A 26,701-nucleotide genomic window follows, 5' to 3' on the forward strand; every position below is an offset into this window, starting at 1 on the left:
CAATAAATTATCTATGTTTGTATTTGAATAATTGAATTCTCATAGAATTTTCTAATAAAAATCGATTTAAAAATTAATTTCAGTTAAAGTTTTAGATAATAATTGAATTTTGGAGAATGTACTAATAATTGAAATTTTTAGAAATAACTGCATTTTCTAAAGTTTTCAAAATAATATCTTTGAAAATCTGATTTTTTCACATTATTAATTAAAAATTCTCAGGGAAGAACTTTTTCAAAAATTATTAAAAATTTATTTAAAGAAGAATGAAGTTATTGATAGTTTAAAATAACTTTACAATAATTAAGGAAATTCGTAAATAACCCGAGTCGAACTTTTAGACCTGCTTACCTCCTTAAAACTGAGGGTTTGTAAGGATGTAATAGGATGAAAGCAGAGTTTATTTGCATTGCAAGTTAACTCTGATTACCTCCTGCAAACCCCTGGTTAGCGACAAATTTAGATGGTAAAAGGGGGAAAGCAGGTGTTCCTAGAACCTTATTAAATACTGCTTGACCCTTACTTACAGAATTCTTTCCTCTCCAAAAACCCTGGAAAAACTGCTCATAGCATATTTGAGATCATTTTTAACTAATTTTTATAATAACTTTAATTATTAATAAATGGCATTATTATTTAATGATTTTTACTTTTTTTTTTTAATTTAATCGTGACCAATAGCGAATTCATAAATAATGTTAGTATATATGTGGGGATTAATACATACACTGTAAAAAATTTGAGGAGTTAACGGACTCGGGAGTTGGGAGTTAAATTTTTCGAGTTAAAAATCAACTCCAAAAGAGAGTTAATTTCTAACTCCCTTCATTCAACACCCGCGCGAGTTATTTTTTCCATGGGGAGTTAGCATTTGGGTGTTAAATTTTAACTCTCTTTATTTAACTCCCCTGGCATTAACTCCCAAATGGGTACGACTTTTATAGACCCCCCGGGGGAGTTAAAATGTAACTCCCTTTTTTTACAGTGTATCCATTTATATATAAAAAAAAATTTTAATTTAATATTTGTTAATTAAATTATTTAACGGTGTATATAATCATTTAATTGCATACTTATACCTATACAATACAGAAAAATCGGAATAAACGCAAACCTACGAAATAAATAAAATCTAACGCACGCGAGACTTGAACCTACGACCTACGGACTACGGACTACGAAACTAACGCCCTAACCACTATGCTACGGAACCTAACTGAACACAGACGCTCTATTTTCAGTGACTTGTTGAGTGATTCAATAAAGCATTAATTGACACTAATACACTACAGCAAATAAATAAATTGTTTAATAATAATAACCTTTAAACTGTCATAAATTAATATTTTATTATTTAAAAAAAATGTCAAAACATTTCAGTTAAAAATAATATTTATAAATTAATAATAAAAAAGTACATGTTTCGGTAACCTATTCGCAGTTTGAAGTTAATTGTTGTTTACATTTTGGTTTCTTAATCTTTTTTTAATTTTTCTTTTCAAATATTTTCAATTTTAAAATTAATGTATTGAAAATCTTCGAATTGTTGCAAAGAATTTTATCAAAAAATTTGATAATAATAGAATATTCCTTCAAAGAATTTCTTTATTTAGAAAAATAACTAAATTCTCGCAAAGAATTTTATTAATATTTTTAAAAATCCTAATTAAATTTTTTTGAAAAATTTCTTTGAATTGTTTTTTAAACTAATGGAGTTTCTTTAATAATTTTAATTGAAAATTTCGAAAGCAATTGAATTTTATGAAGAAGAATTTTATTAACATTGTATTGAAAATAAGTGATTTCTTGCGAAGAATTTATTGAAATTTTAAGAAATAATTAAATTGTTTATGAAGAATTTTCTAGAAATATTTAAAAATCATGAAATTTTTTCGAAAAATTCAATTAAAGTTGTTTCGAAAATAATTGAATTTCTTTAAAGAATTTTATTAAAATTAAGTATATTCAAAATAATTGAATTCATCATAAGAATTTTAATTACTTTTCGAAAATAATAGAATTATTTCAATTCTTTTGACGAATATATTTAAAAATTGTATTGAGCTAGTAATTTAATTTTTATATAGATTTTTTTTAAAAATATTTTGAGAATAATTAAATTGTTTTTCAAAAATTTTAAATTCTTGTTGAAACTAAATTTTATGGGAATTTTTGAAAATAATTAAATTCTTTCGTTTAATTTTATTTTAATTGGGTTAATAATTATTTAATTCTTGCAAAGAGTTTTAGTATTTATAAAAATAGTTGAATTATTTCGAAGAATTTATTAAAGTTTAAGAAAATAATTGCAATTTATGAAAATATTTTAAAATATTTGAATTCATCTAAGGAATTCAATTAAAATTGTTTTGAAAATAATTGAATTCCTGCAAAGAATTTTACTATTTATAAAATTAATTGAATTCTTCGGAAGAATTTTACTATTTATAAAAATAATTGAATTTTTTCGAAGGATTTTTAAAAATTTTAGAAAATAATTGAATTCTTTCGTGAAATTTTCAAAATAAAAAATTTTGTAATTTGCAAAACAATAATAAGTTGAATATCTTGTACCGCGCGTAACATTTCCTATTGCGTAAGAATGTGGTAGAAGCAATACAGGGTTTAAGGTTCAATTAGGACTTAAAAAGGAGTTGTCAGAGTTAAATAGAACTTACGCAGGAGGAAAAAAACACCAAGGGTTTGTTAGGTGCAGGTTAGGGTTATATTATACTTACCAGGAGGTAAGCAGGTCTAAAAGTTCGACTCGGGAAATATGAAAGAAATTTTCTTCGGAACGCATCACAATTTTAAAATACTAATAGTAATAATATGAAAGTGATATTTTTTTTCATTAAAAAACAAAAAAGCATAAATATAATTGCACAACGATAAAATTAATTATTCCGTAAAATTTTGAAACGTGCTCCGGTACGACAAGATAAAGAGTTGATAAAAATTATCACGGAAGTCGTTTTGATTATGTACAGAACTGTTAAATAAATAATTGCAAATAATTGTAAAAATTGTATATATTGTTTCTATTTATAAAAAAAATTTTTTCACCAGCAATTGTTTTCAAATATTTTTAAATATTATTTATTATTAATACTAGCTCTTATTATTATTTATACCAGCATTTATTTATTATTATTATTATTATTATTATTATTGTTGTTATTATTATTATAAAAATTATTATTATTATTGTACAATAAATAATAATAAAAGTATTTATTTATTAAATATACGGGACCAGTAATAATTATTATTACTACGATTGTTGTTTATATGTATTACTTTTATTATGAATTTTATTTTTTATTTTCACAGTTTTTCAAAGAATATCAAATTGAGACAAAAAACGTATCAAAACGTTGATTCGCAACTATTTTGATACATTTTTTCTCTCAATTTGATATCCTTTGAAAAATTGTGGTTTTCTTTTATATTTTTATACTTTATATTCTTTTTTATACTTTCTTATTAATTTTTACATGTATTCTTGGCATTATTATAATAATAATGACTTTCGTTATAAAAGAGAATATTATTAAAGATCGCATGCTTTATTTTTTATATAATAAAGAAAAAAAATGATAAGATGAAATCAGCGAGATTTCTGTTCAAGATAAAATGATATCGAAATAAAAAGAAAAAATCCTTTCTCTTTCACTGACTCGAATTTTTTTTATTTATTTTCCTATTTATCGCAAAAAAAGGAAAAACTACAGAAAGAGAATATTTAAGTTTGTTGAAAAAAAGATGCGCGACTGTGTTTTCTATATTGATCGAAATTTATATATATAATATACATATATGTGTATGTTCTAGATTGTAAAGAGAAAAATTCAATAAAACCGTTTGGGATAATTGACACTCGGTTGCCAGAATTAAACATCATACAATTCGAGAAAAAATTATAACGACAGCTTGACCTGTTTATTTTTTTCCTTTGCCCTCAATTTTCATTAAAATCAATTTAATTATCCAATTTTCTCCATATAGCCCAGCTGGTCAATAAATGGCCCATTATTGCCCTAGGGTAATAAAGTACACATCTTAATCCTCTATATTGTCCAGCTGGTCAATATATTGTCCATTATTGCCCTAGGGGAATAATGAATACTATATTAACCTGTGAGTAAGGTCAATAAAGTGCCCATTATTGCCCTAGGGGAATAATGAGTACTTTATTAACTATAAGTAAGGTCAATAAAGTTCTCATTATTGCCCTAGAGCACAGTAAAAAATAAATCTTAATTTAAGAGCTGCCTTAAATTCAACACTGTCTGCTATAATGTTAAAGGATACGAAAAACGTGCGTAAATTCAACATTGACTGTCTTAAAAATGTTGCATCTTAATTTAAGGCAGCTTTCGTGCCTTAAAATAAGATTTTCTTTTTACTGTGAGTAATAAAGTACACATTTAATTATCTAAGATCCTTTATATAGTCCAGCTGGTCAATATATTGCCCATTATTGCCATTATTGCCCTAGGGGAATAATGAGTACTTTATTAACCTGTGAGTAAGGTCAATAAAGTGCCCATTATTGCCCTAGGGCAATGAAAATAAAAATAATTAAATAAAATGATTAAAAATAAATGAAAATGAAAATAGTAAGAATAATAATAATATTAAATCAGAATTCCACCTCTTCCCCCAAAATTTGGAAATTTTCTTCACTATTTCAATTAAAAATACAATTGAAAAAATAGAAAGTCTATTAAAATTATCTTTTTTTTATCATGTTCTAATTGCTATTTCTCTCCTAATTATTATTAAACTTCTATTAATTGCGATTTTTACGATATCATAAAAGTCTGTTATATTATACATATCTAGAAACATCTATATATTTTATGACGACTGAATATGTTCATTTGTCTCCTTTTTATAATACACGTATGTATGTGTACATATATACATATAATTAGAAGTTCTTTAACCTTTTATATAATTACATTTTATGTTCTTTTTTATCTATCAAAATAATTATTATTAATTTTTTTTTCAAATATTTCTTTTTTTTATTAATCATTAAATTTCTTTTTCGTTTTTTCTTCAATATTTTAATCTTTTTCAATATCTTCAAAAGTATAATTTTATCATTTTTTTTTGTCTTTCAATAATAATCATTAAAGTTTCTTTGTCTTCTATAATATATGATTAGATAATTTTTATTGCATTGTCATCTATATAGGTATAAAATAAGTCCTAAAGTAATATTAGTGTTTATAATATATACATAATATATGAATATATAACACAAATTGAAGTATAGGGACATGTAAAGTCCATTGTTCTATTTATTGTATTTATTCATTTTTTATTACATGTGCGTCAATGTCTCCTTCTAAATTACTAAAAATAGTTTAGAAAATTTTTAATAATTTTTTTTATAATTACGTTTCCTATATTTATTATTATTGCTATTTATATTAATATTTACCTTTATTTAATTTTTATCTTTTTTCATTTTCTTAATGTTTTTCTATTTTTGCTTTTTTTTTTATTTAAAAACCGTTTTTTAATTAATTTATTTATTACTATTTTTGCTTGAACCATTTTTTAGTTACTTTTTACTAAGTTTATTTTTAAATAATTCAATTATCATTTTCTGCAATTTTTAAATAACATTTTTCTTTAAATCAATTATTATTTTTAATAACTATTGATAAAGTTCTTTTGACAATTTTCAAATTCTTTGATTTACAATTCAATTTTATGAAATTTCAATTATTTGGAAATTCTTCAATTAAATATTATGAAATATATGAAAAATTCAGATTTTTAACGATATTATTTTGAAAGCTTTAGAAAATTCAATTATTTCTAAAAATTGCAATTATAAATAAATTCTTCAAAATTCAATTATTATCTAAAACTATAACTGAAATTTATTTTTAAATCAATTTTTATTAGAAAATTCTATGAGAATTCAATTATTTAAATGCAAACATAAATAATTTATTGAATAATTGAATATTTTTTAAAATTTAATTCTTATACATAATTTTATCAACAAATTTTTAAATAATTGAATTCTTTCGACAAATTTTAATGAAATTTTTAAGAATAATCACATTTTTCGAGGAATTCGATTAAAATTGTATTAAAAAGAATTGAAATTCTGCGATAAGTTTTATTATTTATGAAAATAATTGAATTATTGCGAAGAATTTTATAAGAAATTTGCCAACAATTGAATTTTTTCGAAAAAATTTATGCAAATTCTATTTTTAATAATTGAATTCCTGAGAAATTTTCATTATTTTAGAGCATAATTGAATATTCATGTAGAACTTTGTTAAAATTGTTTTTAAATAATTGAATTCGTTTGGGAAATTTTATTAAAATAATAAATATACAAATTATTAAATTGAGAAAATTTTTTGAAAATAATTGAAATTTTGCAATGAATTTTAATACAATTTTTTAAAATAATTGAATTTTATTACTTTTAAAAAAATAATTAAATTCTTGTGATGAATATTGTTACTTATGAAAATAATTGACTTTCTCCGAATGATTTTATCAATTATGAAAATAATTAAATTCCTAAAAAAAATTTTTAATTTTACGAAGATAATTGAATTACTGCGAAGAATTGAATGCAAAATTATAAAACATTTGATGTTTTCGAAAAAATTTATGCAAATTCTATTTTAAATAATTGAATTACTGTGAAATTTTTTTTTTTTTTGAAAATAATTGAATATTTGAGTAAAATTTTATCAAAATTTTTGTTTAATAATTGAATTCTTTTGGTAAATTTTATGAAAATAGTAGAATATTAAAAATCATAGAATTAAGAAAATTTTTTGAAAATAATTGAAAGTTTGACATGAATTTTATTAAAATTTTTGAAAATAATTGAATTTTCTGTTCATTTATCAAAATAATTGAAATGTTGACAATTTTTTTCGATTTTTTGAAAATAATTGAATTTCTGCGAAGAATAGTATCAATTTTGAAAATAATTGAATTCCTATGATGAATATTGTTATTTTTAAAAATAATTGAATTTTACAATGAATTTTATAAAAATTCCTAAATATAATTGAATTTCGGCGAAGAATTTTGCTATTATTATAAAGATAATTGAAATGTTGACGAGAATTTTTTTTTAATTTTTGAAAATAATTGAATTTCCGAAAAGAATTTTAATATTTATTAATATAGTCGAATTCTTTCAAAGAATTGCGTCAAAATTTTTTAAATTGAAACTAATTTCAACAGAATTGAAATTAAAATTTTTCAAAAAAATACTTCCTTTAATTATTTATAAGTAATAACTTTATGGCAGTTCTTCAATATAGAATTAAGTTATTTAAAATAAATTATTGTCAGAAATAGAAGAAATTTAAGGTTTTTTCAAAAATTCCAAAATTTCTTATAAATTCTAAATATTTAATTTTTTCCAGTACTTTTAATAAAAATCCCTAACTTTTTCCTGAATTCCCTGACCTGCGACAACCCTGATTTTGTATGAAGCTAATAAAATTGATTTTTTATTTTTTTCGTCCGCCATATTGGATCCGCCATTTAAAATTTTAAAACTCTGACTTCATATTCGTAATCTGCGACCCAAGAAACCCCCGAGTAACGAGTTTCAAGCAAATGCCATTGATTTCTAATTTTATCCGCCATATTGAATTCGCCATTTTGAAAATTGACGTTTTAGAGAAAATCTAACGACATATTCGAATTCAGCGTAAAAAAAAAATACGTTAAAAAACGTAAAAAAATAGTGCAAAATAGCGTGACGTAGTTTATGAACTATATATAATAATTAATATAAAAATCATTACCTTATAATATTAATAATAATATTTTTTTACTTAAATTATTAATTTATTATTTAAAGAATGAACCTAATATCTAATAAAAGACGAAATATCGAAACGGATCCTTGCAATCTCGAGGGGTGGCGGGGAGGGACACGAAAGAAGAAATGGTAGAAGAAGAAAAAAAGAGAAAAAAAGAAAAAAAATGAAAAAGAGAGAGATGAACTTTGAACTGACCTGTGAAGTTGAACGGGGGTAGACCTGGCAGGTAGATGTTGATTGTGTGAGGGTGGTGGAGCCTGGCTCTGATGCGATTGGGCCTGACCCCTTGCAACAGAGGTCGCCGCAGTGCCGACCAACGAGTGACCGTGGCCGTGGCCCCCGTGGGGGTGGGAGTGATGATGGTGATGCAGATCTGCCCCCACAGGGCCCACAGGCCCTACTGGACCCCCCACGCCCAGTCCGCTCACTACCTGGACTTGTTTGCCCACTGTCTCCATCACCCCTGGCGCATTATGAACTGCAAAGATAAAAACAAATTCTCAATTTTTTTACATAAAAAAAACAGCAATCAACACATTTTTTTTCTTTTCTTTACTTTTTCTAATTTTTCCCCATAAATTACATTTTTTTTTTTTGAAATTATTTTTTAATATTTTATTAAAACCCTTAGAAAGAATTTAATTGCTTTAAAAAATTTTTCGAAATTCAATTATTTTCAATATATATCTATTTTTATTAAAAATTTCCCAAAAGAATTCAATTATTTAGTTAATAAATAAATAAACTTAAGTTTTACAATTAACTTCTTTATAAACAAAATAATTGATTCAACAATTTTTTATTTATCTATTAAAAAAATTAATTTTTTAACAAACAGAAAAAAATAAGAAAAAATCAAATTGAAAAGATTAAATTTTTCTTGAAAATTCATTTCTACTCTATGAATAAATTTTTATTAATAAATTTAATTTTCGAAGGAGAAAATTGGAACATTTTTATTGAATAATTGAAAAGTGATATTATTTATTCAGTTTAACTTTTCGTCATATTTTTGTTCCAATTTTACAATTTCACATCAATAATTAATTTTAAAAAAAATTCCTTTATTGAAATATTAAATTTAAATAATCTCAAAATGAACTGTCCCAATTTGAAAATCTTCCGCAATTAAATATTAATTTAAAATCACTTTTTTCTTTTGTTATTATTATAACTGAATTAAATATGTCGAAATTTTTAATTATTCTATTTTATTCTATTTTAATAATAAATTGACCTCAATTTTCAAATTTTCTTTTTTCTCCGAGAAAATACATTTCATATTATTATTACTATTATTATTATTACCAGTATTATTATTATTAGGTATTATTATTATTATTATTATTATTATTATTATTATTATTATTATTATTATTATTATTATTATTATTATTTTTACTTAATATTATTATTTTTTGCCTGTTTCATAATTAAAAAATAAATAAATGAGATTGTTAATTAATTATAATGAACAATGATTTAAATAAAAAATAAATAAAGTAATTAAAATAAAAGAAAGTAATAAGAATAATAGACTAGAAAAATAAGTATAAAAATTGTCTCGCGTTGGCCGCGCTGGTTAAGGCACTTATAGTGATACTAAACTAGTAACGCGTTCGAATCCCCCTGAAGTAACATTTTTTTAAAAACCTGCCATCAATTTTTTTAAACTAAATATTTAAATAAAATACCTAATAATAATAATATTAATATAATAATACTATTATTCTTATTATTATTTTAATTATTTATTTAATTAAAAAATATATTAATAATAAAAATAATTTCGACAGAAAGGTAAAAGAAATAAAAAAATGGTTAAAAGGAAAAACGTATTAAAATGAAACTGCAAAATATAAATTTACCATTGAGGAGAATTTTATTTTTAAATAAAATTTATAATGACAAAAAATGTATATTTCTTTCTTCTTCTTTTCAGTTTTTTCCCTTTTTTTTAACGTAAAAAGCATTTCTTAAGAGAGAAAATTTGTCATCGCACTAATAGAAAATATGATTAAAAAAAAAAAAAAAAAAAAAATGAAAATCTAGAGAGAGAAATGAGAATAAATTCTCTCTCACTCGCGCTTTTTCTGTCTCATTATGTCTGCATTTTCCGTTATGAAATTATAATATTCGATGTGTTAAATTGCGTCTTGGTTACCGACAGCTGTCACAACTGCCAGAACCGTCGGGAAGAGTCGACACTGAATAAATTTTCAAAATTATAATATAATAAACGAGAGAGAAACCGCAATTCGATTAGAAAAAAATATATATAGAATAGATGAATCAGACATAAAAGAAATTACTTTATTCTTTTTAGAGAGTAAAATAAAGAAATTAGAATCAATTTTTCTTTTCTATTTTTCAAATGTTCAATTATTATGTAAAATTTTAATTGAAATTCAATTTTAATTCAATTCTTATCAATTAGAAAGTTCAACGAGAATTGAATTATTTAAATAAAAAAATTAATAATTTAGTGAATAATTAAAAATTTCTTATAAATGAATTCTTATAAAGATCTGTATCAAAAATTTTTAAAAATAATTGAATTGTTACGAAGAATTTTATTAAAATTTTTGAAAATAATTAAATTCCTTTAAGAAATTTAATTAAAGATGTATTGAAAATAATTATTAAATTCTAATAAACAAAGTATATAAATTTTTTTTTAAAACACTTCAATTCTTTCAAAGAATTTTAATAAAATATTTAAGAATAATTTCATTTTTTTGAGGAATTAAAATTTTTGAGAATAATTTTTTCATCCTAACTATATTAGCGAATTTCAAATAGTGCAAATTTTCAAAAAAAAAGTCTGAAAAATAAATAAATAAATAAAGATTGTTTTAAATAATTTAAGAAAGGAATTAAATTAAAAAACTAATTGAAATTTATTAAAAATCTAAAAAAATTATTGGTTAGATACTTTTTCTTAATAAAAATAAAATAAAAACGTTTATTATTCCGAGTGTAAATGAACTAATTTTTTTTTACATGTGTATGTGTTTTTCTTGTTAGTAGAAAGAATAGAAAAAAAAATTTAATTAAAAATCTTCATCACTGGTTGGTCATTCGTTTGTGGAGAAAATTAAAAAAAAACGCAGTCTCTTATGATGCATATACTTGAGACTCGAATTTAATTATAGAAATCTATCGAATTTTTATTAATTAAAAAACTTTATTAAGAGACATATTTATACAAAAAAAAAATATTATAAATAAATTCAACCCGACTGAATACAGAAATAATTAACATTTCAAAGAAAAATATTTTGCCTATGATTTAAAAGTGGAAGAATATTTTATTCATTCGAAAAAAATTGAATCCACGTTGGCTACACTAATTAATGCGGTTAGTAATGAGACTATGTGTTCGAATCCCCCTAGGAGTTTAAAATTTTATTTATTCAATTTAACTAGAGCATTAATAATTACATTAGTTTATAATATTTATCAACTAATTATAGTTCTAGAACTAATATTATTAATATTCAAAATTTGTTTATTTATTTATTAATATTAATAGGCAAATGTAATTAACAATTAATTTCTCGACGTTGAACGTCGACGCTAACTTCAAGGACCTTAATTTTATAAATAACTTAAATTGTATAACTACCACTTTATATAATCAAAAAGTTAAAAATAAAAATTATTTTTAAAAATTGCTAATATGATTAACAAATTAAAAAATTTTTTTTTAGAACTAAAATTGAATTTAAATAAAATTGCAAAGTATAAAATTTCATTTTTAAAAAAAGAATAATAGAAATTTTTCACTAATTAATGGAATATTTTTGAAATTATGAAATATTATTTTTATATAACATTAATGAATAAGTAATCGATATATTTGAAAAAGGGGTGGCTCTCCAACTGAATATGACGTTTCGAATTATCTTATACGTTATGTATACAAATGTGTGAGTGTGTATCCACGGCTATGATGAGTTAGCCATTAAAGGGGAACTGTTCTTGCGCCTATAGGATAATACATAACAAGAAAAAAATTATTATTATTATTATTATTATAATTATTATAATTATTATAATTATTAATAAATAAATAATTGAAAAGCAACTTACATTTTACATTATTTCAAATAAAAAGTAAATAAATACAATTGCAAAAAATTAAGGAAAAAAATTTTGATTGATAAAAACGTTTGTAAAAAAGGCGGAACTAAAATCGAAACAGAAAATTAAAAAAAATATCTTTCTAAAACTATCAAAGCGATAAAATTTCTGATTCCAATCTATTTTTTTCTTTTCATTTTGTTTCGATACAGTCAAACCCAATTTTTTTTTTTTCATTTTTCATTAAATAAAACGAATAAAAATAAATATTAATATTTTTTTCGACAAAATTGAAAAAAATTCAAAACTCTATATTATTTATATTTTTCTTTACATTTTAATTTAAATTCAAAAAAATATTAGTTCGTATTTTTAATTTCTTTCAGCTTTCTGTCGAAATTATTTTTATTATAAATATATTTTATATTTTTGAATTATTAATTAAATAAATAATTAAACAAAACAATAAAAATAATAGTGTTATTATAATATTATTGTTGTTAGGTGTTTTATTTAGATATTTACATTAAAATAATTGATGCCAGATAATATTGAAAAATTGTAACTTCAGGGGGATTCGAACGCATTACGAGAACAGTATTAGTAATTGTAAGCGCCTTAACTAGCGCGGCCAACGCGAGATCAATTCTTAAATTTGTTTTTCAACTGTATTATTCTTATTACTTTCATTTATTTTAATTATTTTGAATTATTTCTTTTATTTTCATTTATTTAAATCTTTATTCATTATAATTAATCGATTAATAATTTATAATAAATAATTAACAATATAATAATAAAAATAAGAATAATAAAACTAATAACCAAAAGAGCATAACAAATATACAAAATTTTAAATATTAACAAAGAAACCTTCGAACTTTAACCAAAGGGATAAAAATATAGAATATTCTCAAAAATGTAAAACATACATAAAGTAAAATAAAAAATTCAATAAATATGTGAATAAATAAAAACGCTGACAATAATAAAAAATAAAATGTATAAAATAAAAAATAAATATAAATAATAAAAATAAGAATAAAACAATAAAAAAAACTCACCAACAATCGCGTCACTTGTGGCAGGAATGAAGTCGAATTTTTCGTACAGACAATCGACCCGCACCGTGGTTGGGTTATTCACTTTCTTGACGCGTACAATTTACGTATGTACATGTTTTAATCGATCTCACTTTACTGCACTTGAAAAAAAATAAAATTAAAAAACAGAAAAATCGATCAATCACGTTTCAAAAAAGAGACACGGACTTTTTTTTCTCTTCCAATCACCACACAATATAAAGATCGACTTTTTTTTCTCTCTCTCTCTCTATTTTTAAAACAAAACAAAAACTCTATATTGAACTTTTTTTCACTATAGATTTTTTAAATAATTGTATATTCCATACATATATTTATATGTATAGGCGTCGCGTTATTTTTTCTTCTTCTACTTTTTTTTTATCTATATCTCTCTATATTATATCCTTAATAAATTCACGTTATCCTTTACTACTCTTTTTTTCCTGCACTTTCTTTCTTTCTTTCCTTTTTTCTTTTCACTAAATTTCTTTTTTTTTAATTTTTCAGCAGCGGCAAAAAGCGGCTAAAAAACAAAAAAAAAAAAAAATTCACCACTATGGGAAAAAATTTCACGTATATTTACACACTTTCACTAGCACACCCGCACGGACATTTTTATTATTCCCTTCTCTTCGGATAATGCTCTTGATGCTGATGCTGCTGATCTTGTCCCTCACGTTGTTTAATGGACGTTCTCTATAAAAGATAAACAGAAAAAATTTACCATATTTTTAATTAAAAATTTTTTAGTAATTTTTTTTTCAAGTTAATTGTTTAAAAAATTAATTTTTTAAAAATATTTAAAGTTATTTAAAGTTAATTTTTGAAAATTTTAATATTAAATATTAAAAAAGAAAAATATTTAAAATGAGCGAAAATTTTTTTTTCTAAACTAAACAAAAATTATTTTTTTAAATAATGTACCTATTCATTTTTAAATCAATTTTTATTAGAAAATTCTACGAAAATTCAATTATTTAAATAAACAAATAACCATGTTATTTAATTCAATGTTTCTTCGAATTGAATTTTCATAAAGAATTTTATCAACAAATTTTTAAATAATTGAATTCTTTTGACCAATTTTAATAAATTTTTTAAGAATAATTACATTTTTCAGAAATTCGATTAAAATTGTATTAAAAATGATTGAAATTTTTCTATCATTTTTATTTTGTTATTTTAACAAATAATTGAATTCCTGCTAAAAATGTTACTTATTTAAAAAATTGAATTTTTTGGAAGAATTTTATGAAATTTTTGAAAATAATTGAATTCTTGCTAAAAATTTGGTTATTTTCTCGGTTATTTTTCAAAATAATTGAATTTCTGGGAATATTTTTTTGCTTACAATAATAATTGAATTCTTGTCAAAAATTGTATTACATTTTTTAATAATAATTGAATATCTGGGAAGGAAATTATGATAATTTTTGAAAATAATTCAATTTCTACGAAGTATTTTATAAACTTTTTGAAAATAATTGAATTCCAGTTAAAAATTTTTATATTTCTGAATATAATTCAATTTCTCCGAACAATTTTGATTTTTATACTAATAATTGAATTCTTGACAAGAATTTATTGTATTACAATTTTCTAAAATAATTGAATTTCTTCGAAGAATTTTATAAAAAATTTTTTTCAAATAATTGAATAATTAAATAAGAATTTTATTACTTGTAAAAATAATTGAATTATTGCGAAGAAATTTTTAAAAAATTTGTAAATAATTGAATTCATATGAAATTTTTATTATCAATGAAAATAATTAAATTCTTTTCGAAAACTTTATTAAAAAACTAGAATATTAAAAATCATTGAATTGAGGAAAATTTTAGAAAATAATTGAAATTTTGCCAAGAATTTTATTAAAATTTTTGAAAATATATAATTATTATTTTAACTAATTTCAGAAGAATTTAAATTATTCAAATTTTTCAAAAATCTAAGTTCCAACGATATTTTTCAAAAAATTGAAATTAATATTTTTAAGGTTAAGTAAATAGCAATTAAATTTTCTAATACACTTTTCAAATTATTTTAAGAGAAACGAAAGAAATCGTTTTAAAATAACTTGAAAAACTTATAAATATTGATTAAAGTTAACTTTTTGAGGTTATGTTGCGCACCGGTAATGTTTTTAAAAAAAAGTTAAAATATTTAAAATTTAGGGCAAATTCTAAACAGTTTTTTAAATTCCACCCAAAAAAAGTTTTTCCTTAAACATTTGGTCTAATAAATATCGATCATCAATCATATATTACATTGAATGAATGCCGATATAATGGTATTTTTGAGTATACACCTATATATAGTCGTCGCGTGAAAGCAAATTTGTGTGAAATTGGAACATTAATTAATGCGCGAGTATAGGAACGATTCATATATACATATAATACACAAGCACACTACTCAACACAGTAATTTCAAGGTCGCGCCATCGTCGAGTTCTGGATTAGGAGACACGCGGAAATAACGAGACGTGACCACGTAAGCTACCCTGTTGACCTGATAAAATTAAATCTCTGGAATTCTTTTTTTCAACCCATATTTGTATTTTTCATTTCTTATGAAAAAGAGAGAAAAAGAAAAAATACTTCCACGAATCATTCGAGTGAATATTTTCTACGGCAAAACAAAAAATGTTGAACAAACATTTTAATGCTCTGATTGAAATTTAAATATTTGAAAAATAATATAATCAATATGAATTATCCGCCTCTTTTCATAAAATTATCAAAATTTTTATGTTAAATAAAAAATAAAACGAACTGAATTCTATAAAATTGAGTCTAAATTTTATGATTACATATTAAAAAATATTTTAAAAGAAAGAACAACATCTTTAAGGTGAAAAAGGGACAAATCATCAAAAAATGCGAAAAAGGTGACAAAATTGAAAAAAAAGGGACAAAGGGAACTATCTGTGCTGTTTGAAAATAGCAACGACACTAAATTTCCCTAAAAAACAGGAAAAAACGAACCGCTAGCGTAGTCAAAATTCTTTCCCCATGATGATACCATGGTCAAGAAACAGAAACCATTTTCGGAAGTGAATTACAATTATTTATAACACCTGAGTGTTCGAAAAGAAATAAAAATTTCAAATAATGTTGTGTAAATAACTGATCACAGACGAAGATAATTTTAAGTGTCGGCTTGCACAACTTTTGTGCGCGATTATATATATAAATATATATGTGTTTGTATGTGTGAATGTGTGAATGTGTGGGTTGTATGAATGTGAATATGGCGAGGAAGGTCAGTCGCTCGCTATTAACACTAGCTAGCCAATGTGGAATGCTGCATATAGAGTCTTTCGAGTCAAAGGGGTGTTGGTGAGCATGTACCTTGAGGCTATAATATTCCCTCTCTTTTTAAAGTATTGGTGAAAACGTGTATGTATAGATATTTAAAAAAAATACACACAAATTTATTCACATTTGCAAGTTTCCAATCCCAAGTCTCGACGACTCGACTCTAGTTTGGGCTGCGACCTTGGCAAAAAAAATGTATTAACAACTCTTAGGCATCACTAACGGTAATATCAATTGCATTTTCAAAACTGTTCGCAAAAAGTTGCGACTTGTTGCTCTGAAAAATCTTCTGCAATTTATCATGATCAATCTAAATGTCTACAAATTCAAGAATTCAAATTCGAAAAGCTATAAATCCACAAAAAAGAATAATTTGGAATAAAACAAATCTCCAAATACGAATTTGAAATAATACAAATCCACAAATACGAATTTGGAATAATACAAATCTACGAATACTAATTTGGAATAATAAAAATCTACGAATACTAATTTGGAATAATACAAATCCACGAATACTAATTTGGAATAATAAAAATCTACGAATACAAATTCAGGAATAATATAGATCAACGAATACTAATTTGTTAACCATGATTGTTACAAGAATTTGATTTCCCTGATTTTTACTTTTTCCTTAATCCTAAAGAATATTATGATTCACTCCAAAAATTATTAGACACACAAAAAAATGTCCCTGAAGATATCGATTCAATTTTCAATAACTTTTAACTAAAATTTCTTTCTAAATGAATTATTTTTAATAATTTGAGAATTAAAGGCTTCGTACTCTTTAACTCTTTTCTAATTTTAAAACAGTATCAAAAAGTAGCTCTAAGACTGAAGAAAGTAGTAAAAAGGTAACTACCGAAAAATTAAACTTGACTCAATTTTTTCATAATTTCAAAAACTTAATTACATAGCATAGGACTTTTTCTTCGTGAGTTTCGCTTTGAAAGAATTTTTCCTTCTTTTATTTCTTTCCATGTCTTTCCATCTTTCCAACAGTTTGTAAAATTATTCATCATTAAATATTAATACCATTTTTTTTCTCCAACACAAAATTGTTCATCCAATCTTCATTGGACAAAGCTGATGTTTTTCTTCTGTAACAAGAATTTCGAAACAATAACAAAAAAGACATTTTAGAAATAGATGATTACAAATTAAACAAAAAGTAATTTTTATACTTCTGGCCCAAAAACCCCAGATTTTAAGTTCTGCTACTTTTGATCATATAAGACAAGCCGAAATCTAACAATTTGAAACATTTTTAATAATAATGTTCTTCCTACAAAAGCACAATACTTTTTGAAAAAAAATTATCCAACCCATTTCGGTAAAATCATAAAAAGTTATTTCTGAATTTCAGTAAATAACTTTAAAAAATTTTAAATATTCAAAAACTTCTAAGCAGGTCTCTAACCTATACAATATCGATCCACTTCCATGAATGCAGAGGTCTAGAACCTAAATTTAGATCTTAATATAATCAAGAATATTACATAACATGAAATATTGATCAAAGACGTTGAATATTGTCCCTATAAGACATCTCTTCGTCAATATAATACTGTCAATATCACTCGCTTATTCTTCAGGAAGATAAATTCCTCTATTCGCTATATAATTCTATTTTCCGTTTCGATATAAACACAAATTTTCGAACAAACCAATATAAATATATAAAATTGAAATAGACAGCAAAAGATATTTCAAAAATGTTAAAAATATTAGGTCTCTAAAGCAGCGGCTCGAATCAGTGGAAGTATTTTAAAAATACGGACTATACGGAATTTTTGCGAAGAAGTTTATTAAAATTTTTGAAAATAATAGAATTTCTGTGAAGAATTTTATGAAAATTTTAACAATTAATTGAATTCCTGATAAAAAATGTTATTTTTTAAAAGAATTAAATTTTTGAAGAATTTTATGAAAATTTTAACAAATAATTGAATTCCTGCTAAAAATTTTGTTATTTTTTAAAATAATTGAATTTCTGGGAATATTTTTGTTAATTGAATTCTTGCCAAGAATTGTATTTCAATTTTTAATATTAATAATTGAATATCTGCGAAGAAAATTATGAAAATTTTGGAAAATAATTAAATTTCTGCGAAGAATTTTATGAAATGTTTAAAAATAATTGAATTCTAGTTAAAAATTTTGTTATTTCTAAATATATAATTGAATTTCTGCAAAAAATTTTGATATTTATAATGATAATTGAATTCTTGACAAGAGTTGCATTACAATTTTCTAAAATAATTGAATTTCTTCGAAGAATTTTGTTAACAAATTTTTAAAAGAATTTAATTCCTACTAAAGAATTTTGTTCCTTATGAAAATAATTGAATTCTTACGAAGAGTTTTATTATTTATAAAGATAATTGAATTCTTGTCAAGAACTTTATTAAAAGTTTTGAGCTTAATGGAATTTTTGCGAAGAATTTTATTAAAGTGTTTGAAAATAATTGAATTCCTGCTAAAACTTTTGTTATTTTTGAAAATAATTGAATTTTTGCGAAGAATTTTATAAAAAAAAAATTTAACGAATTAATTCTAAAAATTTTGTTATTTTTGAAAATAATTACTGAGAAGAATTTTATTATTTATAATGATAATTGAATTCTTGCCATGAACTTTATTTGAAATTTTTGAAAATAATTGAATTTCTGCGAAGAATTTTATGACATTTTTTGAAAATAATTGAATTCTTTAGAGAAATTTTATTAAAATTTTTGAAAATAATTGAATTCCTGTGATGAATATTGATCTTTAAGTCCCATATATGCGTAAGACCAAAAAAGAGGAGGATTTTGAAAAAAGTGGGGGTAATAGAAGACCCTAAAATTCGACTATTTTTTATTTTCGACATCGTAGTCATTTTTAATGTATTTTTGTCCGCTGAATACGATTCCGGGTTCCAAAATTGCTTAGCAAATCAGGATTTTGAGAAAAGTGGTGGTAAGGATCAAAAATTCGTGTTTTTGCCACTCTCTCTCCTTCAGGGTCTTAAAGTGTAGATTTCAAGCTTTAATTTAAAACCACATAAAAAATCCCTATATTCAGGGACTTAAAATTTATTCAACTATATTTCAAAAAATATTAAAATTTTTATTTTTTAAAATGGGAAAAAATTACTTTTTTAAGCAAAATTTTGAATATTTCTGTTTCCTTTTTCTATAAAATTCAGAGTATTTACCAGTTACCCTCGCTTTATAGAAATTTAGGAGGATCGTTTCTAAAAGCGAGAGAGAGAGAAAGAGAAAATTTTCTATCTCGTCCAAGAGAAAAAGATGGTGAAGGGGGGGGGATGATAAAGCAGTATTTTCTCTCCCCCCCATCCCTAACCTGGCCAAATTTCAAATCCAAGGCGGGACAAACTTTTGGATCAATACAGGACCATACGCAAGACTGATCTTTGCAGTCCAGGGTTTGGTCTCTCGACCCTGAATTTTAGGGAGAGGCACATGATGCTTTTCATACATGTATATGCGAAGAGAGAATTCAGAGAGTGAGGGACGATGATACTCAACCCTTGAAACTTTATGGTTGGTCCATAATTTTCTGATTGATGAAAAAAAGGAGGAGGAGGAGGAGGAAAGGGAAGAACTCTCAATTCAATGATGATGCTATAAATCGGCTTCTATTATGGCTAACATAATTTTTTTTCACTGTAGACCGAATAAAATTTTTTACAGACTGTACAGAATATTACCTCCCCCCCCCCCTCTCACACTATCCCTGTCTAGCAGGTATCTACTATAAAAAAAAAACTTTAAAACTTTGTCGATTACGAACATTTTCATCGCCGATTGCAAAATTTGCCCATGTATATAAAATCACTAAATTTAGCGTCGACTGAGCGTTAAAATATATTTTTCTTTTATACAGAATCAAAAATGAATAAAGTCAATTTTTCATTTTTATTAACAAAAAATTCCGAAAATAATTTTCGTCGCTAACTGGACGCTAAGTTCTCTTTAAATAGTGTTGACGCTAACTTTCGTAATTTTTACTTTTTTGCAATAAATAATCTAATTTTTAAAACCCTATAGATTAAGAAAATTAGTGGAATTTTCAACACTAAAACAACCAGAAAAATAGTTTTTGACGCTAACCATCGACGCTAAGTCGCTAACTTTAGAAAAGTTTTTTTTTCGTTATCTCCTGACTCCTGTCAAATTTTTTAGACCATCAGGTTAAAAGTAGTGAATTTAGTGACTTTTTCAACACTAAAAAACCGAAAATTTTTTTTAACATTAAGCGTCGACGCTAACTTTCGTAATTTTTATTTCTTGCTATAAATAATTTCCTAACAAATTGAATTGTAAACAAAATGGATTTAAAAATTCTCAAAGAAGAACTTTTTCAATAATTATTAAAAATAATTTATTTAAAGAAGAATTTTAGTTAAAAATTCTAGAAAAAAAATAATAAAATGATGAAATGAGAAAATTTTTTATCACTAGTTTTGATAATGAAGTTCTTTGTGTGGTGGGAATAGAATTTTATAAGTGGAAAAAAATTATAAGAGAAGAAAGAGAGGAAAAAAAAAGAAATTCACTGCGAATATAATACAGAAAATGAAATTTTGAGAGTAGCTTTCATAATGCCATTTAGTTAGACGTTCGGAATTACTAATTAGATATCAATTTTTTTCTGACTCTTGATAATAAAAAAAAATGGCTTGCTTTTGAAAGTGCTCTTTTATTCTGCTCTGTGTTTGCTTTTGCTTTAAAAATTTATTCCACTTTATAATATACTAATGATTCTAAGGAGAGTTTAATATGTAATAAATACCTTATAATGATTTAAGTGTGCTTTAAATAAAAACAAAAAAAGGAAGAGAAAAAAGGAAAAAGAATTTTTTTATATATAAAGAAATGAGGACAATCACGCACTACAGTTCTTTTAATTAGCGTCGGATTTTTAAGATTGTCCGGCTTCTTTTAACAAGATATCACCTCGTACTACCTATTTCTACACATCTTATTCCACTGGAGTAATTCATTTATTATGTTTGATGTTTTTTTAGGGGTAATTATAAACAGAAAATAGCGTCGACGCTTAGCGTTAAATAGTATTTTTCAATTTTTAATTTTTATTTTCATTTAACTATTTTTTTAGGGTTGAAAATATTCGTTTCACTATTGTAAAATTCAATTATTTTCATGAATAACAATATTCATCTCAAAAATTCAATTATTTTGAAAACTAATAAAATTCTTAGAAGAAATTCAATTATTTTCGAAAAATCTAAAAAAAATTGTCAACATTTCAATTATCTTTATAAATGAATATCAAAATTTCAATTGTTTTCAGGAATTTTAATAAAATTCATTGTAAAATTCAATTGTTTTCATAAATAACAATATTCATCAGAAGAATTCAATTATTTTTCAAATTAATAAAATTATTCATAGAAATTCAATTATTTTTAAAAAAATCTAAAAAAAGATTGTCTACATTTCAATTATCTGTCTAAATGAATAATAAAATTCAATTATTTTCGGGAATTTTAATAAAATTTTTTGCAAAATTCAATTATATTCATAATTAATAGTATTCATCACAAGCATTCAATTATTTTCAAAAGTAATGAAATCTAATTATTTTTAAACATTTTAATGGAATTTATGGCCAAATTTCAATTATTTTCAAAAAAAAAAAAAAAGGAAGTCAATTATTTTTATAAATAACAATATTCATCACAAGAATTTAATTATTGTCAAAAATTTTAATAAAATTTCCATATAAGAATTCAATTATTTTCAAAAATTTTAATAAAAGTTCTCTAAAGAATTAAATTATTTCCAAAAATAATCATAAAATTCTTCGAAAAAATTCCATTATTTTCAAAACTTTTAATAAAGTTCTTGACAAGAATTCAATTATCATTATAAATATTACAATTCTTTGCAGAAATTCAATTAACTTCAAAAATAGAAAAAAATTTTTAATTTAAATTTTTAACTGGAATTCAATTATTTTTAAACATTTCAAAAAATTCTTCGCAGAAATTCAATTATTTTTAAAAAATTTCGTTACATTCCTCGCAGATATTCAATTATTATTGAAAAATGTAATACAATTCTTGTCAAGAATTCAATTATCATTAGAAAAGACAAAACAATTCCCAAAAATTCAATTATTTTCAAAAATAACAAAATTTTTAATTTTAATTAAAAAATTTTTTTTTTTTTTTTTTTTTTAATTTTTAATTTTTTTTTTTTTTTTTTTTTTTTTTTTTTTTTTATTTTCAAAAATTTCATAAAACTCTTCACAAAAATTCAATTCTTTTAAAAAATAACATTTTTAGCAAAAATTCAATTATTTGTTAAAATTTTCATAAAATTCTTTCCAAAAATTCAATTCTTTTAAAAAATAACATTTTTAGCAGAAATTCAATTATTTTTAAAAATATTCATTATTTTCCTCGCAGATATATTCAATTTTTTTTTGAAAAATGACAATTCTTGACAAGAATTCAATTATCATTAAAAATGACAAAACTATTCCCAAAAAATCAATTATTTTCAAAAATAACAAAATTTTTAGCAAAAATTTAATTATTTTCAAAAATTTCATAAAATTCTTCCCAAAAATTCAATTCTTCTAAAAAAAAATAACATTTTTAGCAGAAATTCAATTATTTGTTAAAATCTTCATAAAATTCTTCCCAAAAATTCAAATCTTTTAAAAAATAACATTTTTAGCAGAAATTCAATTATTTTAAAAAAATTTCATTATTTTCCTCGAAAATATTCAATTTTTTTTCGAAAAATGTAATACAACTCTTGACCAGAATTCAATTATCATTAGAAATGACAAAACTATTCCCAAAAATTCAATTATATTCAAAAATAACAAAATTTTTAGCAGAAATTCAATTCTTTCAAAAAATAACAACATTTTTCGCAGAAATTCAATTATTTGTTAAAATTTTCATAAAATTCTTGTCAAGAATTGAATTATCTTTATAAATAAGAAAATTAATTGCAAAATTTCAATTATTTTCAAATATTTTTCGCAATTCAATAATTTATATATCTATTATTCTAATTAAATTTTCCAAAAGAATTTAATAATTTTAAAACAATTTTGAACATGTTCTACACGAATATTTAATTATTTTCCAAAATAATGAAAATTTCACTCGAATTCAATTATTAAAAATAGAATAATTGCATGAATTTTTTCGAAAAAAACAATTGTTCGAAACTTTTTTTTATAAAATTCTTTGCAATAATTCAATTATTTTCATAAATAATAAAACTCATTGCAGAATTTCAATTTTTTTTAATTCCATATTAATCGAATTCCTCGAAAAATGTTATTAAAATTCGTCGAAAGAATTCAATGGTATTTTAAAAAATTTGTTAATAAAATTTTTTTTATAAAATTTCAATTTTAAGAAACATTCTTTCGAATTCTTTCGAAGTTTAAATTTTTAAACCTGAAACTCATTTCAACAGAATTGAAATTACAAATTAAAAAAAAATATATTTCATTAAATGATTTATAAGGAATAACTTTATGGCAATTCGTCAATAGAATTAAGTTATTTATTTAAAATGAAAAAATTCAGATTTTTCTTCTAAATTCTGAACATTTAATTTTTTTCCAGTTCTTTTAATAAAAATTCCTGACTTTTCTCTGATCAATTCTACTTTCCCTGATTTCTTTGGCCTGTGAATTTGACAATATTTATATTTTGAAAATTTTCAAATTGTGATTCTTATTTCTATTTCAATTTTCAAAATAACAAATTATTTACGATATATCGTAAAATTTTCGCTCATCAAAAAAAGGTTTTTTTTTTCTTTTGATTCGAACCTCGTTAGTCGAGGTTTCAAGTGTATTAGAAAAATTATCGCTCATTAAAAAATAAAAATGTATAGAAAATAAAAAAAAAAAAAAGTGGAAACTCACCTTAAAGAAGCATCGTCTTCTTCCTTCTGTTGTTCCGTGGTTGTTGGCGTTGATTTTCGTGGTAATTTGGCGCGACGTCTCGCCGCCGTCATCATGCAGTCCAGCTCGAGAATTTAGTTGACGACGCTGACGACGACGACAACAACAACAACGAGCTTGGACGCAATTATTGATGATAATATTTCCCGGCCAGCAATCAGTCTTTTCCACATGTTGTTTCACTTGACGATGATGATGATGATGATGGTGATGATAATAATAACAATAATGACAATGAGGTGGTTTTGGATTAAGTGATGATGACGTCAAATTCTTCGTCGTCATTGCCTTGAAAAATGACGCTTCTCACTCTCGAGAGCGATGGACGGCTCTCGCGTGCAAAGACATTTCTCACGATTTCGAGACGAGACACATATACACATAACACGAACAGACTTTTATTTTATTTCAAAGGGCCAATGAAGCAGGAAGGAAGAAGAAATTTCTCCCTTATAACGGCATCAACACTTCTGTTGTTGCTGATGTTGATGATAATGATGACGATGGAGGAAATATACACTCACATACACACATATATATACGTGATCCTTTTATTTTTCCTCCTTTTCAATCTTTTTTTTTTTCTTTTTTCGTTTGCTCTTTCACAGCCACAATCTTCTTCTTCTCTTCCACCTGCAAACTTCGTCTCTTTCTTGTTCAACGCTAACTCACAGGAACCATGGAATTCCCTTGATTTTTAATGTCCCCGTCTGTCGGCATTTCACTCATTTTCTGCATTCACCTGTAAAACGAAAAAATTCGACACTCATGAAATTTTTTTCTATCTATTCAATTAACTTTTTGCAAATTTTATTATATTTCTATTAAAAATTTATGTTTATCATTTTTTTTATATATGTGACGCGACCCCAAGAAAGGTACCTAAGAAGCAAACGAATTATAGGTTGGGTTCGTGTTAGATTTATCTTGATTAAAAATTTATTTTTAATTATTTGAATTTGAAACCAATTTTCATTAAATATTTTGAATATAACGAAGACTTGAAGACCAACAATTTTTAATTAATAATTGATTCTCTTTCTGTATTTTTACTCAAAAAATTAAAAACATAACCTCAAATTTTTTGCTTCTTAGGTACCTTTCCTCAGAGCGTGACACATATTATATAATTATAGTTTTTATATTCATTTATAGATTTATTTATTTTTACTATTTATCATATAATTTTTGAAATTAAACAACTTATAAAAAATTGTTACAAGAAGTATATAAAAAATTCATTTTTCACATGAATTCAATTATTTTAAAAAATGTAATAAAATTGATTTTAAGAATTTAATTATTTTCATAAATAATAAAATTTTTCATAGGATTTCAATTATTTTAAATATAATTTTAAATAAATTCCTCGAAAAATGTAATTATTTTCAAAAATTTTTTGCAAGATTTCAATTACATTTCACAAATAATAAAATTTCTTCGCTATAATTTAAATAAAATATTTTCTAAATTTTAACTTTACTCAAAAGAATTCAATTATTTAAAAAAAAGGTAATAAAATTCGTTGCAAGAATTCAATTATTTTTATGAATAAATATTATTCATCACAAGAATTCAATTATTTTCAAAAATTTTTCTTAAATCAATGATTTTCAATATTCTACTGTTTTAATAAAATTTCCCAAAAGAATTCAATTATTAAATAAAAATGTTCATAATATTCTGCACGAACATTCAATTATTTTCCAAACAAATAAAAATTTCACAGGATTTCAATTATTTGTTAAAATTTTCATAAAATTCGTTAGCAGAAATTCAATTATTTTCAAAAAATTTTTTAATTTTCTTCGCAGATATTTAATAATTATTGAAAAATGTAATAAAATTCTTGTCAAGAATTCATTTATCATTATAAATAACAAAAATATTCTCTAAAATACAATTATTTTCAAAAATAACAAAATTTTTAACAGCAATTCAATTATTTTCAAAAATAACAAAATCTTTAACAGGAATTCAATTATTTTCAAAAATTTCATAAAATTCTTCCCAAAAATTCAAGTTCTTTAAAAAATTATAATATTCTCAGCAGGAATTCAATTATTTGTTAAAATTTTCATAAAATTCATCGCAGCAATTCAATTATTTTCATAAATTTTAAAATTCTTTTCAGGGATTTAAATACTCTCATAAATTTTTCAAAAAAAGTCAATTGTTTGACAGTTTCTTAAAATTGAATTCTCATAAAGATTTTTATCAACAAATGTTTAAATAAATGAATTCTTTCGACGAATTTTAATTTTTTTTTTTTAAATAATTACATTTTTTTGAAAAATTCGATTAAAATTGCATTAAAAATAATTGAAATTCTGCAATGAGTTTTAATATTTATGAAAATAATTGAATTCTATTGGAAATTTTAATTTAAAATATTTGA

The 26,701-nt window shown here is 23.0% G+C and overlaps 2 protein-coding genes across 11 annotated transcripts in view; both read right to left on the reverse strand.

The window, feature by feature from the left end:
- The window catches only part of LOC122504895, a 92,342-nt gene extending 79,218 nt beyond the window's left edge, over nt 1-13,124 (reverse strand). For all 5 annotated transcript variants that reach the window (XM_043616258.1, XM_043616239.1, XM_043616248.1 and 2 more), the window contains exons 1-2: nt 12,986-13,124; nt 8,031-8,313 (exon numbers count right to left, since the gene is read on the reverse strand). In XM_043616258.1, the coding sequence (XP_043472193.1) occupies nt 8,031-8,293 (263 nt within the window). In that variant the 5' untranslated portion in view covers nt 8,294-8,313; nt 12,986-13,124. The remainder of the gene's footprint in view (nt 1-8,030; nt 8,314-12,985) is intronic.
- The window catches only part of LOC122504945, a 67,681-nt gene continuing 54,091 nt past the window's right edge, over nt 13,112-26,701 (reverse strand). For 3 of the 6 annotated variants that reach the window (XM_043616338.1, XM_043616330.1, XM_043616314.1), the window contains 2 exons: nt 24,265-25,045; nt 13,491-13,702 (listed from right to left, as the gene is read on the reverse strand). In XM_043616338.1, the coding sequence (XP_043472273.1) occupies nt 13,625-13,702; nt 24,265-24,588 (402 nt within the window). In that variant the 5' untranslated portion in view covers nt 24,589-25,045 and the 3' untranslated portion in view covers nt 13,491-13,624. Of the gene's footprint in view, nt 13,254-13,316; nt 13,450-13,490; nt 13,703-24,264; nt 25,046-26,701 lie in introns of those variants that run through there. The other 3 variants (XM_043616349.1, XM_043616321.1, XM_043616358.1) reach the window with 3 other exon arrangements.

Source organism: Leptopilina heterotoma, unplaced genomic scaffold (assembly GCF_015476425.1).
Source record: "Leptopilina heterotoma isolate Lh14 unplaced genomic scaffold, ASM1547642v1 Lhet_112, whole genome shotgun sequence".
NCBI classification, from domain to species: Eukaryota; Metazoa; Arthropoda; class Insecta; order Hymenoptera; family Figitidae; genus Leptopilina; species Leptopilina heterotoma.